This window comes from Dermacentor variabilis, chromosome 3 (genome assembly GCF_050947875.1).
Source record: "Dermacentor variabilis isolate Ectoservices chromosome 3, ASM5094787v1, whole genome shotgun sequence".
Taxonomy (NCBI): Eukaryota; Metazoa; Arthropoda; class Arachnida; order Ixodida; family Ixodidae; genus Dermacentor; species Dermacentor variabilis.
Genome location: NC_134570.1, coordinates 32480047 through 32497305, shown reverse-complemented (window position 1 = coordinate 32497305; position 17259 = coordinate 32480047). Strand labels below are relative to the sequence as shown.

The window sequence follows — 17259 nt, the reverse complement described above, 5'->3', positions numbered from 1 at the left end:
ATACATACACTAAACAAAGCAGTGTACGCAACATATCGACACGACACGACAACGGGACGGACTACTCCACGATACCGCGATATTTGAGCCCCTGTATAGAAACAGTTGATGAAGACATGTTTGTAACGTTCATGGCGTAGGCTGTAGAGAATGGAGAGCTGCTATTTATGCGAGGTTCAGCGGTAAGTAGATAAACGTTTCTAGCGACATGTAAACTTCTGCGGTGCTTTTGTTTTTGTTTAGAATGAACTAACGTACTCTACATTCTTGCAGCCGTCTTATTGGAACCCACCCAAAGGGACAGGTGACACTGACGAAGAACAAGATATCCCCGTCGACGAAACACGTTTTGAGTCACCGCCAAACCAGAAACCCGCCATCGAGTGCAAGAATATCACTAAGGTAAGTTCCCGCAGCAGAATATTGCGCAAGGAGCCAGGTATAACGGGTATTGTTTGTTTGTTTTTGGACCATACAGATTGTTTTTTTTTTTAATTGCCAGTGGCAGATAGCAAAACTCTCGTCATTGAGTTGGATTGCTAAAATAGGCGGACATTATACTTGCACGAAATATTTAAGTGCGTAATCGACTAACTGACAAGAATTCAGCTTTTAACTTTCCTTTTAATTTGTTACATTAAGACACATGTTGCAGTTTACGAACACCAGCCGGTCGGTTCGCGAGGCATGCTCACTTGGAACGAATTCTCACGGTGCCACCAGTTTCGAGATAATCATTCTCAAAGTGTGCGACGAAATGCATGGGTGCTCCAGTCAATGCACAAAACGGCGGTTTGTTAAAAAAAAAAGTAAGTGAAGCGACAGTACATTTTCACCGCAGAGACGCATGACGCATATCTCGAAACCCGTGTGCTTTTTAGGATTATATTCAAGTGGATATACCTTGCAAACGCACCGGATAAAATTCGCAAATTACAATACATGCCGTAAAGTAATGAAACAAAAAGTAATTATTAATTGTTTGTTAATCAGTCCATTATGCATTTCGATTTTTCGTGCGACTAATGTTTGCCGCTTCGAGTAATCCATCCCAGGAACTACACTTACGCTATCCGCCAGAGGTGATTTTCAAAAATTCAGTATTGTCTAAAAAAAAAAAGAAAATCACCCCGCGTAAATGGTTTTGTAAATGGTGCAATAAGAAAAGAAAGCGTAAGACAATGAAACGACTGCACGCAAGTCCGCACTGCCAACTAAAACTTTAATGAAAGCGCATAATTTTGTTGCGTTCAGACGTTCATGAAAAACGTCAGAAGAGAAACCAGGCAATATAACGAATAACACAACAAAAAGTGACAGTTTACAAACTCAAAGAATCTAAAAATAAATCAAATTGGCGAGTATGTCAGCAATTAATTTTGTCATGAACTGGTCCCCATGCTTCAGCAATGCCTCAGGGTTTTTTGTTTGTTTGTTTGTTTGTTTGTTTTTGTTTTATCAGCAGAGGAAGACAAGTGCACTTAAGTCTGAATTTTCGACTATATTCAAAGATGAAACCTGTTCTTTCAGGCGCCCATTCTCCATTCGAACATCGGCCGTAATTTACCCACGTGCATTTCTCCACACTTTTCCCTCGAAACCGACTCGCCGAGTTGTCTCTCTTACTATAAATGGGCCTCGTGGTTAAAGTGCTCGTTTGTTCGCTCTCAAATATCTCACACATTTCGCAATGGTACACCGTACATAATTTACAAACGATAGGTACATACACACCATAGAGAATTTGAGAATATTCTGAAAAGAAAACAATTGTGTTTCTCTCTCTCTCTCTCTCTCTCTCTCTCTCTCTCTCTCTCTCTCTCTCTCTCTCTCTCTCTCTCTCTCTCTCTCTCTCTCTCTCTCTCTCTCTCTCTCTCTCATTCTTTTGCAGGCGTTTGACGACACCATCGCTCTAAACAAGGTGGACATGGTGATCTACAGGAGTCAGGTGACAGTTCTGCTTGGCCACAACGGAGCTGGCAAGACGACGCTGATGAGTATATTCACGGGTAACTAGTTTCTTTGAACCAAGCATGCCGATGCTTGCCGCGCCTTCTTGCTTCCCTTTAACAACAAAGGGGCAAAGAGCAAAGGGGAAATTACAAGTCTCGTTGCGTCGCGACGTATCATCCACAATGCAGTATGCTTACGAGCCAGGCATTTTCACAACTCGAATGTGCACAAGCACACAGGCTCCGCGCCATCACACGTGTGCCACAGCGTGAAAACAGCAAACAGTATAATTAGTTTTTAACTAAGCACGCGTGCTACGTTAAAATTTCTGAATGGCTCTCCTCTTTCTATTCCCCTTTCCCCACCCCCAGTGTAGGGGAGCAAACCGGATGCTCTTCTAGTTGACCTCCCTGCCTTTCCTATCCTTGTTCTCTCTCTCTCTCTCTCTTTCTCTCTCTCTCTCTCTCTCTCTCTCTCTCTGAATGGCTCACAGAGCGGCGTTCGGTCGCTGCTCGGGCAATGACTACTCGTAGCGGTGAGAGCGAACAAAATGTTTCAGATATGTTTCGCCACATTTCGTGCCTGATGTGATGCCTCTGCTACGAACTAGAGTGTTGGCCGTCAGTAGAAGTCACAGAAGCATACTGCAGTGAATGCAGTGAAAAGCAGTGAAAAGCCATTCTGCACTGGCTTTTCAATTTCGTCCCCGCTTCTGTGCAGGTCTCCTGGAGGCCGACAGCGGCGCGATATTCGTTCGTGGACGAGAGGTCACCAGCTACACGGTGCGAGGAGTTCTGGGCTTCTGTCCCCAGGCAGATATATTTTTCCCGGACCTCACCGTGTTGGATCATCTGCAGTATTTCGGCATAGTAAGGCGTTATACGAGAGTTTGCTTCCTTAATGGCGTCACTGACTTTAAAAGTTTAGTTAGAAAGCATCTTGGCAAAGGATGATCCGGCATGCGGGTCAGTAATCTTCGCCTGACTGACAAGGTTCACAACGGCGCGCAATGTCATGGGGTGTTGCCGATTAACTCGAAACGTCCAAAGACCATTTCAAATAGTGCATGTGTGTATCTTGGTCTGCAGAGTGTGAACATGGCTCGGTGGGTGCCCTATCATGTGAATGATAGAAAAGGCGCCTTAGAACGAGGCATTTAGCTGACGGCGCGTACAAACGCCAAATAGACAACGTAATGTTTTATGGCGACTCCTTTCATTTCCCATATACATGTCGACAGGTACGAGCGAATGGGTGTCAAGTTTGACCTTCTAGTCGAGAAAAGCCACGTCGCAGTTCACGAGATGTACGTTTTTGTGTCTACGCAGCTCAAGGGATTGCGGAGTTCCGAAATCAATCGAAACGTGAAAATTCTGCTCGAGACTGTGCAACTCGGCGACAAGCTATACGCTTACCCCGACGAGCTGTCTGGAGGAATGAGGCGGCAGCTGAGCATCGCTATCGCTCTCATCACGCGTCCAAGGGTGACTGTGCCTTGTCCTTTTGCGACGTATTTTCGCCACTTTTTCTTCCTCAAGCAACGGCGTGCCAAAATGAAATCAGCATGAGCATCTACACTTCTCCAATTACAGTCGTGCACAGTTCGTACTGAGCGCAGTTCACAGACGCTAGAGAGACTGTCTTTGTTTCAATCTACAACCATGCCTAGTTTCAATGTGCACTTGCTTATAATGATAATGACCTAGATTTTCAAGAGACAGGTGTCTCGCCTTCTCCTGAAGATGTTCTTTAAAGAAATTTAACTATTCAACCAGTGATGACGTAATGCTAAACTTTACCACTCGAGTTAATTTATTTCTTTATTATAATCTTCATATACTGTTGGCCGTCATGGCGCAAACAGGGTGGGTGCAGCAAGTTTGCACATAACGGAAGAAATATAGACACATTACAAAACGTAAATAGGACATTAATCAATGAATGAATTTATATACCATAAGTATTCTCGACACGAAAGCGTAAGTGCTCTTAGAAGCCAGGCAGCACTGCCTACCCTTGTTTGTCGGCGTCGTGTGGCTGTCATGAAATTTCTTTTTATGCTATGTAATGACAACATTAATATAGATAAGCGAGATTACGTGCAACCACCACACCGACACTCTAATAGAACCTGCCATAATAAACACACCAGGCAGTATCCGACACAGTGCGACACGTTTAGATATTCATATTTCCCATGGGCAATTGAAATCTGGAATTCGTTGCCACAGGAAATTAAAGAATCAGATTCTGTGGATGGCTTTGTCGCAAAATTTGAGCCATATTTTGGCTGTTCATGAAAGTATTTGAGTGCGTAGTTCAAAGGTAATGCATTGGTTGAGTGATTGGACACTAGTGCACGTGCGTTTGCATACTGCCTTATGATTTCAAATGTAAATATCGCAATGTGCTGAATAGTGGTGTTTTATAGATCCACGATAACTACAAGAATATTATATGACTAATATTGCAATTGTTTTCTTCCCTGATTCATGTGAAACAAAAAAAGTGTCTTGTGTTTAGTACCAGTGCTGTTGTATGGCAGTTTTTTTTTTTTGCTTTATATATTTTGTTTTTTGCTTTTTTTCTTTTTTTTCCTGTTTTTCCCATGCTCATGTGTATATATTACAATCCACTTCCTGTTTGGCCCTGTGCAAAGGCCTACAGTATTGTTAAATAAAAAAATAAATAAATGTTGGAAATACAATACAGTAACTATCAAAATAAATAGCCAAATACAAAATAGAATACCTTGGCTAAGAAATACGTGTTTGAAACACTGTGACACTGCTATCGCAAGCAGTATGAAAGATACACTGCAGAATGTATTCTAGGAAAGTCTGACACCGTTTGCACGACACCACTAAGATTCTGTTTCAAAAAGCTTCTTTAACGCATTCCTTAAAGTCTTTCAATGCTACTCGATTGCGAAATATATACCGGCAGACTTTCCCAAAAAAGTTTTTAACGCGTTCCTCAAAGTTTCCAATGCTACTCGATTGCGAAACAGACACCGGCAGACTGTTCCGTTCTTTAATCGTTCGCCGAAAAAAAATGAATAAGCGTACATGTCCAGATATGCTTTTGGAATTGAGAACATGCAATTATTCCTTGACCTGACGTTTCTAGGCTGCCTCGAAGCAAGATAGGATGTGATTACAATATTGAAGTGGCCTCTTGATAACATGAAAAGAAGCTTAAGGAAAGCCAATTTCAGGCGTTGAGCCAGTGTAGGCACATCAAGCAACCGAAGCATTTCAGATACAGAGTCAGCACGCTAATACCGGGGGAAAAAATTAGCCTTGCGGATTTTCTCTGTATCTTCTCGATGCGATTTATTAATGCTGATTGAAACGGATCCCATATGACACTGGTATGCTCTAACGTCGGTCTAATGTAAGTTAAATGAGCAAGTAGCTTAACGGTTGTGGTTGCTAGCTTTAGTTTGCGGCGAAGGAATCATAATTTTTTTTTCTGCAGCTTCACAAATTCTGTCTACGTGGGGTTTCCAACTTAAGTCTTTCGGAACTGTTAAACCTGGATATCTTATCGTTTCAGCTTCAGTTAGAATCGTTTAATTCATCCCATTATTACACTCAATAACATGCTTTGATGTGTTCGTAACTGCGAGCATGACTGATTTAGATTGATTAATTTTCATTTTCCATTTTGCTGTCCATACTTCTACAGCTTTAAGTATTTGGCTAAGTGACGCCTGATCGCTTTTGTTATTGATGTCATGGTATGTTAAACAGTCGTCTGCAAATAACCAGATGGTTATGTCGTTACTTATGTGATGACCAATATCATTTATGTAAACTAGAAAAAAAAGTGGTCCTAAAACGGGTCCCTGTGGAACGCCTTAGGTTATATTGAATTGGTTAGACAGGCTAGAATTTATGTCAACGTATTGTGTCCGACCTGTAAGGTATGAGTGGATGCACATAACTTCATAATGCATATTCATTTCCATCAGTTTATTAATTAATTCGTTATGTACGACTCGATCGAAAGCCTTCGACCACCCGCCGCGGTTCCTCTGCTTCCTCTGCTTGCCTCGGCAGGTGATAAACAGCGCAGACTGTAAATGATCGATGGCTGCCGTAACGCAGGTTTTGATCCTTGACGAACCAACTGTGGGCATGGACCCCGAGACAAGACGCGTTGTCTGGACTCTTGTACAAGGCATGCGTGGCAGAACAACGTTGCTACTATCCACGCATGACATGGAAGAGGCCGAACGATTGGCCGATCGCATCGTAGTAATGTACAAAGGCCACGTGATCTGCAGTGGATCACCAAGCTTCCTCAAGAATGCTTGCGGTAAGCAACAAGGACGTCATATATAAGGAAAACGAATTGACAACGTGACCTAGTGATTGTAGTTACAGCCGAGGGTCGTGAACGTTATCTGCCACGGACTCTGTAATAATCCACGTTTAAGCCGGTCGGGGATCCATCATTACTTGGCGTTCCCATGTTGCCTGCACCCAGAGTTCCTTAGCATCTGACGAAAACAGAAGTATCCAATTCGATGTGGCGGCTGATCAGAAAGCTGGCAGAGAATAGTCACCCGTGCAGATAGCAGGACAATTTCATCTGCAGGCAAGTGCAGCCGGACTTCAGTGATGGACACTTAGTTGTTCAACGAGAATCTTTCCTTCCTTCTGTCTGGTGCTTCCATCGCACCTACTGTTTCTTCGCATTAGAAGGGTTATGGGAGCAGTCAAGATAGACTTGGCGAATATTGGTTCCAAGCCTGGGGCACTTCTTTATGTCTCCTTTTCGCGTTTCTGCTTAACACATATATTTTTTTTTAATTCGGATACGACCATTCCTTGGCTTTGGCCGTATAAAAGAAAATTGAAGGGGGTGAGTTGTAACGACTATGACCGTCAGAGTTCGCAATCAAAATCATTCACGCAGTTTCTTTTTTTTTTCATCTCTTTCTTTACACATTAGTCAAGCCACATACCAATTTCAATGACCACTTATTGAGACATGAAGTAGACAAGCGGCGTTCAAAACGTGTCACTCCCAACAGTTTACGAAGTGAAGTCACTGTTCCTTGTACCGCAGGCGTCGGCTACAAGCTTCGCATCTCCAAGAGACCCAATGCCTTCAGAGCGAAAGAAGTGCTCGCCGTGGCGCAGAGAGCGTGCCCTCGTGCTAACATGGAGGAGGACAAGGACCACGAGGCGGTCATTGCGATGAACACGCTCAAGAGGGACGGGTTCCAGGCGATGTTTCTCGAGCTGGAGAGAAAGGGTGCAGCACTCGGCATCCTGAGCCTAGGAGTATCCGTGGCAACAATGAAGGACGCCTACCTCAGGTGAACCTATTACCGGCCACCACAAAGCTTCCTGCGGTCACCCACAGGGAAAAGTCGCGCTGTGACGCTATTGCACGGGTAGGAATGCCGCCAAGTAGGAGCTACGGGTTCTCACGTTACAGGGCGTCCCAGGCCAATTTTACCACACGTTAGAAATAAGTTTGTTGAATCTGGCGTGATAAGTTATTTTTTACTAGAAAAGCGTGCAAGTCTGCTCTTTTGTCATTGCCGTGTTGTATATTCAGCTATTATTCAAAGTGCAGTTAATCTAGGTAGGACGTGAAGTTATATAAACTGTCGACAGCGGTTTTGAGGCTGTTAAATACGGAGTGGCAACTGGCTGGTTTTGGTACATTGTGAGCTGGTTTCAAAGGCAAACTTTGGTTTGCTGAGTTTCCTTCTAATGTTCTATTAGAAAACATTAATACAATCTGCATGACGAGAGAACCATCACTTCTTTTGAAGATTTAATTCCGTGAAAGCTTTATTTGCACAGACAAGACGGTATTTTAAGCCAAGCCACGTTCAAGGCCAGCATAACCTTTCATATCCTGGTGAAACCATTGAATCGTCGCACCTTTAGAAAGATCGCACAGGCGGTAGCGCATGAGTTCCCCCTGCATAAGGTGTTAAAGAAATACGTATAGAATATATTAAGATAAAGGAAGTACTTATAGAGCTGATCGCCAGTGAATCTACGGCCACAGCTACAGCAGGGGGGCCGCACATGCGGTGAGCGATAAGAGACGTTCATGACAGAGACGTGACGTCGATTAGGTTTCGCGTTCGCCATAGATACTCTAAATACTAAGACAAAACAGCATCGGTTACAAATACCTTGTGTTAACGTTTCACATATAGCACAGTATCTGGTTTGCTTCGGAACTTCGAAGGTGCAAAACCGGAACGCGTTTTCAGTGACTAGTTTACACTTCAGCAAGGTCAGCTAGAATCCGTGAACCAGCTTCTCTTAGGGGAAAATAAAAAATTTATTGGCTACCATCAGAGCACTATGACCTGTCTCTGGTCTCATGTGTCATACTGAAGTTAAGTTATAGGCTTACAAAATAACATAAGGAAACCTTTTTTTTTTATTTTTAGTGACTGCTGCAGTAAAAAATTATTGCTAAGACAGTAAAGTCGGTTCGCGCAGCGCTATCGCTTTACAATTACCATTACCCCTTCGGCCTCCTTCCAGCTTTGCACGTGCTAGTTAATCGCCGCGTTAGGTGCACATGATGCAGGAATCAGCGAGCATGCGGACCACTGCCAGGAGACACGGATTGCAACAGTGACAGTAGAGCAGTCGTGTAAACATTCCTATGTCAGCAGTAAGCTTAAGCGCGGTGTCGATGTTTTTTCGCTCGCGCTCTCTTCAGCATAGAATTACATTTGCATGCAAAGAAAGCACTTCAGCGATAGCGCTTCACGTTTTCTTTTCATGTACGTGCTCTCGGCCAGGATATACAACATCTGGGCGGAAGGTGCCAAGGAGAAAGGTGTCGTGACTGCGAGTAAGCTCTTTTGCAATGTTGTGCAGTCATTCGAAGTTTTTTATGTTGTATGACCATAAAAACTACTTGAAACCACAGTTGTTTCATTGTTTTTACCTGTTTATGAGCTGGGTTTTTTTTTTTTGCACCAGCCGTAAACAACTTACATATCGCAATTATTTTCCTGTTCTTTCGTGCATAACCCACGTCCGCTGATTTAACCTAACCTAAAGAACCTTACATTTCTCTTTGTAATTCTTTTTGAGGGAAAGCTTTATACCGTAGCCTACGAAGATCTACTTATTTAAACGAGTCAGTTAACGCTTTCATTCGGCAGCAGTGGAAGTGGTTCGAGTGAAACTTGTTGCATTTAAGGGAAATGTTAAAACTATATGTAGTTTTGGAAACAAGGCCTTAAATAATTGTTCTCGATCTCAAATTTTTTTTTCACACAAACGCCCAAAAACAATAAATAAAGAAGTCAATCATCAAGTTCACAGATCTGTACCTCGGCTCTCAAGACAAGCATCACACCTAACTAAACTACTTATTAGTTAATAAATGTGACGATGCTAGCTTGCACTTTACATGAAAACATTATGCGTTGTTTACGTTAGTTTTGCAAACCTCCCTGTTGAAACATCTGCCCGCATACTTCAGATGATATGTGACACACCCTTTTTGTGTTCTCTGGAATACTCAGTGATGCTGTTCACAATATATCGACATCGGCTCTCGTTTCCGCGTTGTGTATTCGATGTGTCATTGTTTCTGATACCACATGATTTCTAAACATTTGTATAAAGATGACAGATTCCATGAAAAACCCTTCACTGCTACAAGAGGATGTACACTTTCACCTTTCTTATAAATACAACACACCAACGTTTAACTAATGCATTTGTTCAAACTTCCAGTGCTTCGAGGAGTCTTCGAATAATTTAGCCTCACGTTGCCATCTTCTTGCCTAATTCTGGCTAGCTGATAAGTTACAGAGCGACCGCATAAACTTAAAGGCGGTTGGCCCAAAGTTCAATCCCAGGACTAAGAAAAAAAGACTGTGTCATCTGCGGAAGTCTGTTTTCAGGGATACTGTAACCTTACCGCGAGGGCTGTAGGTTATGGCGTTCGTTATACTGCCATGCGTGAAGTCACCGGTTCGAATCCAAGCCACAGCGGCCTCGTTTAGATAAGAGCGAACTACAAGATTGGTCATGCACTTTGTTTCACGTGCATGGTGCAGAATCACACATGGCAGAAGTTAATTCAGTCTCTTCCATACGGCATCCTTCGCAGGCCATGTGCAGGCTTGGTGCGCTAAATCTCATAATTTATGACTTCGTAATATTTTTTCGTTTATTACGATTTTTATTCGCAATCATCCCTGTGAGTGTGCTCCACTGTAAACAAAATAATACGCTGTCTTTTGGCATTTTGTTTTGTAGTTTGTTGTGCAACTACAATTCGGAGTGAATGTTACGCATCCCTTTGTATTATGTGTCGACACTGATCGACTGTACAGGGTGACGATGGCAGTAATTTAGCGGTGGCTAACATTGCTTTCTTCTCGCTGCCTTCAGTTTCTTCCCAGACACTGAAATAAAGGTGAGCGTAGAAAAATTGAGCAGTGGCTCCCATTCGTGAAATTCCGCCTCAGTCAGGCAGACGGCAATTATTTTTTACGTGATGTTAAAAAAATTTTAAATTAAATTCTGGAATTTTGCGTGCCAAAATAACAAGTGGGCTATAAAGTGTGACGTAGTGTGGAACTTCACATTAATTTAGACTACCTGAGGTTGTTTAAGGTGCACCTAAATCCAAGTACATGACAGTTTTGAAGTCAAGGTCTTCTTCGATGACTTCACATGGCTTGCCACATCTGCAATCTGGCTATCTTGGAACCACTTCTAGAATTTGAAAAAAAGAAGCGGCTCTTTCGCGCCTCCAGAGCGTTGTAACGAGTCGCAAAAGGTGTTAAAGTGTAAGTCTCAACGAGACAAGACAGAAAAATTACTTGCAAAGTAGATAAAATTAGTGGCCCGGGGGTAATTAGCGCCAATATATTCGAAAATAACCCACATTGCATCACAGACTGCACTACCTCCGCAATCAATTCACCTGACCCTTTGGTCAAAATAAAAAAGAAAAGAAAGGCTCAAGCAAGTGCCGACGCTACATAAAACAAAGTCGACATAATTCCACTTGAAGTACGATACGAATAAGATATGAACTGAATGGATAAGGAACTCGGAAAAGAGACAGAACAGGGACACATAGTCAACATTAAATCATCTAATCATTTACTTCGCCACATATGTCGACCTTGTCTTCTTTAGCATCGACTCTTTCTATATTTAGTTTCGCTTTACCGTCAGGGTGAAGGCAAGAGGTCTCGAATTATTTTGCGCTTTGCCTCCACCGGAATGCGACCGCTGTGGCCTGGGTCGAACCGGCGACCTCGAGCTCAGCAGCCCAGCGTCCTAACCGCTAAAGCTACCGCGGCGGCTATTGCGTGAAGTAAAACTCCCACCTTGGATTACGGGTGCGTGACATTGTATGCGCACGCTTCGTGCTCTGTGCTATCTCCGAAAAGCTGCAGCGGCCCCGACCACCGCGTTCGTGCACGGTAGTCAGAGGGAATCCCGGACGTGGCAGCGCTTTCGTGCCCTGATTCAAAAGAGGCTGCTGTACCTGTGGCGCACGCCCTTCCTGTTCCTCACCGGCTGGATCCTTCCCCTGGTCATCGCCTACATCGGTATCAGCATCGTCAAGCTCAATTCCTTCCAGCTGCCCTTCGAATATAGGTGGGCGAGCCTAATTCGTATTTTAAATAGGAATAATGAAGACGCAATGTCATCCAAGAGTGCGTATAGCATGCTTTTGGAGGTGGTTATTCGAGACACTGTGTTGCACTATGTGTTTGGGTGGCACTCCTCTTACCGCCAAACCTTCCGTTTACCGTACCGCGGGAGCCAACTTGGTTCTTCGAGCGCCACTTTCTCAAGGACCAGTTCGGAACCCCGTGCGGCGTATGCGGGCGCGCCTGGTCGCTCAGCGTCTCAACGGCATCGTCTCAAAACGACGCCTGTCACGGGGGAGGAATGTAAGAACAATGACCTCACTAAAATCCCACCATACTACCAAAGCGTCAGCTGATGAAGGTGCTTTTCTTTACTCCTCACCATCGTGCGGTGCTGCATGGTACCAGAGGTAATACCGGTATCGGTGTGCCAGTGGCACCGAACCACCGTGAGGCTTTTACTGCTGTGTTACTGCACTATCTTCGAGATCGGCTCATGAAAACGGTGAGGCACTCATTCACAGAAAATTATGGTTAGCTTGCGAAGAAAGCTAACCATAAGCTTTAAGCCCCTGGATGTGTTTGAATGCTGTTTATTTGGGGGATGAGTGAGCGCTGTACGCCGGATCTCTCGCGATGACAGTACCTATATACAGGCCAAATATTGTTGGAAGGAACAAAGACATCTAACAAAGCAAACGCGACAACCATCGGTGAGCAAAGACAGCCTGAGAAGGACTTACCTTCCTCGCGCGTGTTATGCTAGCTGCTATCCAAGTGTCGAGACTTCGGAAATTCACAATTCACGAGAACAAACGGAGAACGCGTCGAGAAAAACGAAGACTCGGAAAGCGAAATCGCAAACATGGCGCCGCGGTGCTTGCGATTCTTTTGCTGCTCGTTGTTGGGACAGCAGGTGCTACTTCAGGGGACATACGCCATCTAGTCGAAGTATCTGGTGCAGCTCTGGAGAAGGTTACCAATCTCACGGGAATGTCGTCCGACGTATAGTTACTGTGCGTGGCTGCCTAGTCAGTGCCATGTCGCGGTGGGTAGTTGCAAAAGTTGCACCGGCAGGCGCATGCGCACAGGGCACGCTTTTAACCGAGCACCGTGTCCTGGGCTATCCCGGCAATCTCCACATGGTCCCGGGTGGCTGCTGCTTATATGCCTCCAACGCAAACCAAAAAGGCGCACACGTGCTCCTGCAGGCACACGGTTACGAACATGCGGTTGCAAACGTTGGATGTGCTCATAAAAAGCAGAGGGCGGCAGGAGCTACACATAGCCGAAAGTGCCGAATGCTATTGTAAAACCTAGATGCTTGCATTCTACAGATCCGTTTTGCGTTGCATGCAACAAAATTGATTATAATTCCCAGCAGGTTTAGTTATGTGCTTTTTGGGGAACCATTGGACAATCTGCTGGAAAATGGCAGCTGCGAATTTTTAAAATAAATTATTTAAATAAAAAAAATTCCAGCACAACCCCACTCAGGATGAACGTCGACGTTAATACAATTGACATTCAAGCAATGTACACATATATATATAGTGACACCGTATCGCCAATGCCGAAACGTGCATGCGGCAGGGATCCTCTCTCGCGCTTCCCACTGCACACGCTGTGCCATCTACCGGCGCCGCCGCGAAGTCCGCGTGTGGTACATGTCTAGTTACTCAAGTCGATATCAAAGAGGTTCATTAAGGAGCAGCACAGACCGAGTGGCCCAGGCCCATTGCAGCAAATCGGTGTCGAAGAGGTTCATTGAAGAATGGTGCATGCCCAGTGCCACCTATCCATTGCCGCATCCCGAGAGGCCCATGTTGACGTCAAAGAGGTTCGTCGCAGAGTTGCACATATGCAGGCATCGCAAAATGCGAAAATGCACAACTCTGGGCCGTCCAGCGAGCCGAGGAAGCCGCTTCGAGACAAGGTCTCGGAACCGCGTCCGCGGCGGGTGCCCAGACCCACTAAAAAGACGCCGGACTCAAATCTTGTTGATTTGAAATAAAAGTTTACGCTCTCTCTCTCTCTGGTGTCCCGTGCACAGGGGGCACGTTAAAGATCCCCCGGTGGTAAAAATTGATCCGGAGCCCCCCACTACGGCGTGCCTCATAATGAAATCGTGGTTTTGGCACGTAAAACCCCAGAACGATATGTATGTGCAATAGTTTGTTATAGCTTCAAAATCACTGGCCGCGTGTCGCTTGATCGCAGGTACATCGATTTGGATGCCAGTGCTTTCGTCGGAGCCAAAAAGCCACGCCTGAGAACATTCATCCAGGAAGATAATAGAACCGAGGAATCTCTGGGCTACAGGGTGCTCCTCGAGAGCGCAAACGTCCCGCGCACTGAAATGCAAGACGCCTTGCGCAAGCTAGTCATCATGTACGACCGGAAGTTCTTCAAATACGTGTCCTACTACTCTTTCGGTACTATCTTCAGCACTAAAGTGTAAGTGAGTCCCACGAATTTCTAAACAGACGAAGGACCAGAAAGAAATTAGAGAAAAATTAATTCAGACTCGGTGGCCAGAATAACTTGTGAAACAATTCAGGAGCTGACGATAACTTCTAACTGACGATAACCAAAGATACCTTCTTTAATCATGACCTTCTGGCAATTCTACGATCAAACCCCAATAAATTCTGGCGCTTACTTTCAGTAAAGACACATACTAGACAGATTCAACTAACAGATCCGGATGGTGATCTCATTAACTCTGAGAAATGCGCATCAGCGCTTAAGGACTACTTCACCTCAGTTTTCTTCAACACTAATGACATTTTCATTGAACCGATACCACCACTCCCAGTAAAATTAATGCCAGACATAAAGATCAACCCTGATGGCATATGTAGCCTCATTAATTCCCTCAAACTAACCACCTCAGCCGGGTGTGATGGAATTAACGCCAAAATACTAGTTAACACCAGTAACATTTCTAGCCAGGTACTACATCTAATATTTACGCAATCCTTAAAGACTGAAAGCTTGCCCGACGACTGGTAAAAGGCCGATGTCGTACCAATCTTCAAGACTGGCGACCACTCTCATGCTATAAATTATCGCCCAATTTCTCTGACCAGCATTCCTTCTAAACTTCTAGAACATATAATCTCATCCAACCTGATGTCTCACCTGGAATCTATCAACTTTTTTTACCCTCACCAGCATGGCTTCAGGAAACTATTTTCATGCGAGACCCAACTCGCCGAGTTCACCCATGACATTCTACATTTTATGGACCTTCATTTACAGATTGATGCCATTTTCTTGGATTACTCGAAAGCACTCGACCGCGTTTCCCACAATCACCTACTTCAAAAACTCGCATCTATCGGAATCCCAAATAGCTTGCTTACCTGGCTTGAACACTTCTTAAAAGGGCGCACACAGTTTAGCTCTGCAAATAACCATAATTCATCTCTTAGCAGCGTAACATGGGGTGTGCCACAGGGCGCTGGTTTATCGCCTCTACTTTTCCTCATCTACATCAATGACTTACCTGCTAACATTAAGAATATATTACGTCGTTTCGCGGATGACTGTGTCCTATATTCCCCTATCAAAGGCTCGAATGACATCACTGCACTACAACAGGATCTCGATTCCATCGCAGTATGGTGCGAGAAATGGTTCATGCCGCTTAACCTTACTAAATGCAAAGCTCTGTCACTCACCCGCAACCATAGCTTAACTAGTCACACCTACACAATAATTTCAGCTCGTATCAATCATGCCCCGTCTTACAAATATCTCGGCGTTCACATGATATCGACACTGTCATGGGCAACTCATATTGACACCATCTGTTCTAATGCTTCACGCACCCTTGGATATTTAAAACACAACCTGAAAGCCGCATCACCAGAAATAAAAAAGCTAGCATATCTAACATTCGTACGTCCGCAGTTAGAATATGCGTTATCTATCTGGCACCCTTCCCAATCATATCTAACCTATGACATAGAAGCAATACAAGATCGCGCTGCTCGGTTTATAACTTCCAATTACTCTCGTGATACCAACATAACCACACCAGAACGTACACTTGAACTACCATCACTTGCTTCCCGCCGGATCATCTTTCGTCTCTGCTTGCTTCACACCTTTTATTACCATCCACACTCCAGGCATTCCCTGTTAAATCCACCCTTACGTACATCCTCTCGCTTAAGCCACAGTCGTCCCATAGCAAACATTAACACCCGATCATCTGCCATGAACACTTCATTCTTCCCCGACGCTATAACCCATTGGAACCATCTCCCAGAAGATATCGTGTCATGCACTGACCGTAAAACGTTCCGCGAAATGTTAAATAACCACACTGCTTAATTACCGATCCCACCTACCCTTACTCTAACGCGATGTTCCTTTTTTTTTTCACAATTGTTCCTCGCTTGTATTTGTTTATTTTTATTTCTTTACTGTTCTGTACATTTGTTCTAACATTGTTGCAAGGATTAAAGCCCTCCCTTATGTAATGCATTCGGGCCTTTAAGGTGAGAATAAATGAAATGAAATGAAATCGCACCCTCCAAGTCGGAGTCTGCAAGCTGCGTATGTTGATTTTCATCACTTTCATTTCATTTCATTTCATATTACTTGGGCCCATTTACAACCAAATGGAGGGGGCCAAGGTAAAAGCTGCTTATTGGCAGCTTCAGTGGTCCCTGGCCCCCTTTACATATTGGCAGACCGGTGGCAAAGAACACTTTCAGAAATGAAAAACAAATAACAGCGGGTTACATCAATTAGAGTAATTACATTTCTTTCATTGTGGATATGCGTGGTTTTACTGAACCATGATGATTTAAGTCGTAGTTCTCGCCAGACAGATGAGCTCCGGTGGTGTCAAGGCATGGATGTCAATGCCGGCTTCCAGATAAGCATTTAGTAGCCGTGTCAACGTATTTGCAATCATTTGATGGCCGTAATTTGTGCTCGAAAAAGGTATGAGCCATTTTTCATGGCTGCGCGTCTCATATGTGGGTGTATTCTCTTTTAAGTTTGCTATATTTGTTATTAAGTTGCTTTTGTCTTTTACCTGACAGTAGTAGGTGCGTAGGAGAGTTTGTTTGTAGAGATGATGACTTCTTGTTATGTTGTACTTGATGAGAAGACCTTCAGTGTGTGAGTTGTACGGCACATTTGCGATAACGCGTATTTTTTATGTTTTTCCATCAGTAGTATTTTAGAGTCATTGGAAGCTGATGCTGTGCCCCATACAAGATGGCAATAATTTACGTGCGAGGCGAATAGTGCATTATAAATGATCAATTTAGCTTACGTTGGTAAAATGTAGCGATTTCGATGTAGTATACCTATTACGCGGCTCAGTTTCTGGAGTATAAAATCCACGTGAGCGTCCCATTGCAATGTGTCGGTAAAATAAACGCCAAGTACTTTTACCGTGTCAACAACCTCTACTTTCTCAGAGTAGTAAAATATTTTGTGGGTCAATGGAGTACACGTACCTCTACCGGATGCCTCAGCCCGCCGACAACGTCACGCTACCCAATAGTAACGTCGGTCGAGCTTCGATAGGCAGGCGTTGCTACAACTCGGCAGCAGTACGATATGCTACCCTGGAGTACGCAACAGCGCAGACGAAACGCACATGAAAGAAGTATGCATACTTCTACATACATTTCCCGTATATCATTTCAAGG

The 17259-nt window shown here is 44.1% G+C and overlaps 1 protein-coding gene across 1 annotated transcript in view; it reads left to right on the top strand.

Moving 5' to 3' along the window:
- LOC142575362 (phospholipid-transporting ATPase ABCA3-like) overlaps positions 1-17259 on the top strand; it is a 54542-nt gene that overhangs the window by 12483 nt on the left and 24800 nt on the right. Inside the window, exons 6-14 of the mRNA XM_075684684.1 lie at positions 274-402; positions 1892-2009; positions 2674-2822; positions 3282-3437; positions 6066-6276; positions 7033-7285; positions 8747-8799; positions 11372-11582; positions 13799-14035. Of these exons, the coding sequence (XP_075540799.1) occupies positions 274-402; positions 1892-2009; positions 2674-2822; positions 3282-3437; positions 6066-6276; positions 7033-7285; positions 8747-8799; positions 11372-11582; positions 13799-14035 (1517 nt within the window). The remainder of the gene's footprint in view (positions 1-273; positions 403-1891; positions 2010-2673; positions 2823-3281; positions 3438-6065; positions 6277-7032; positions 7286-8746; positions 8800-11371; positions 11583-13798; positions 14036-17259) is intronic.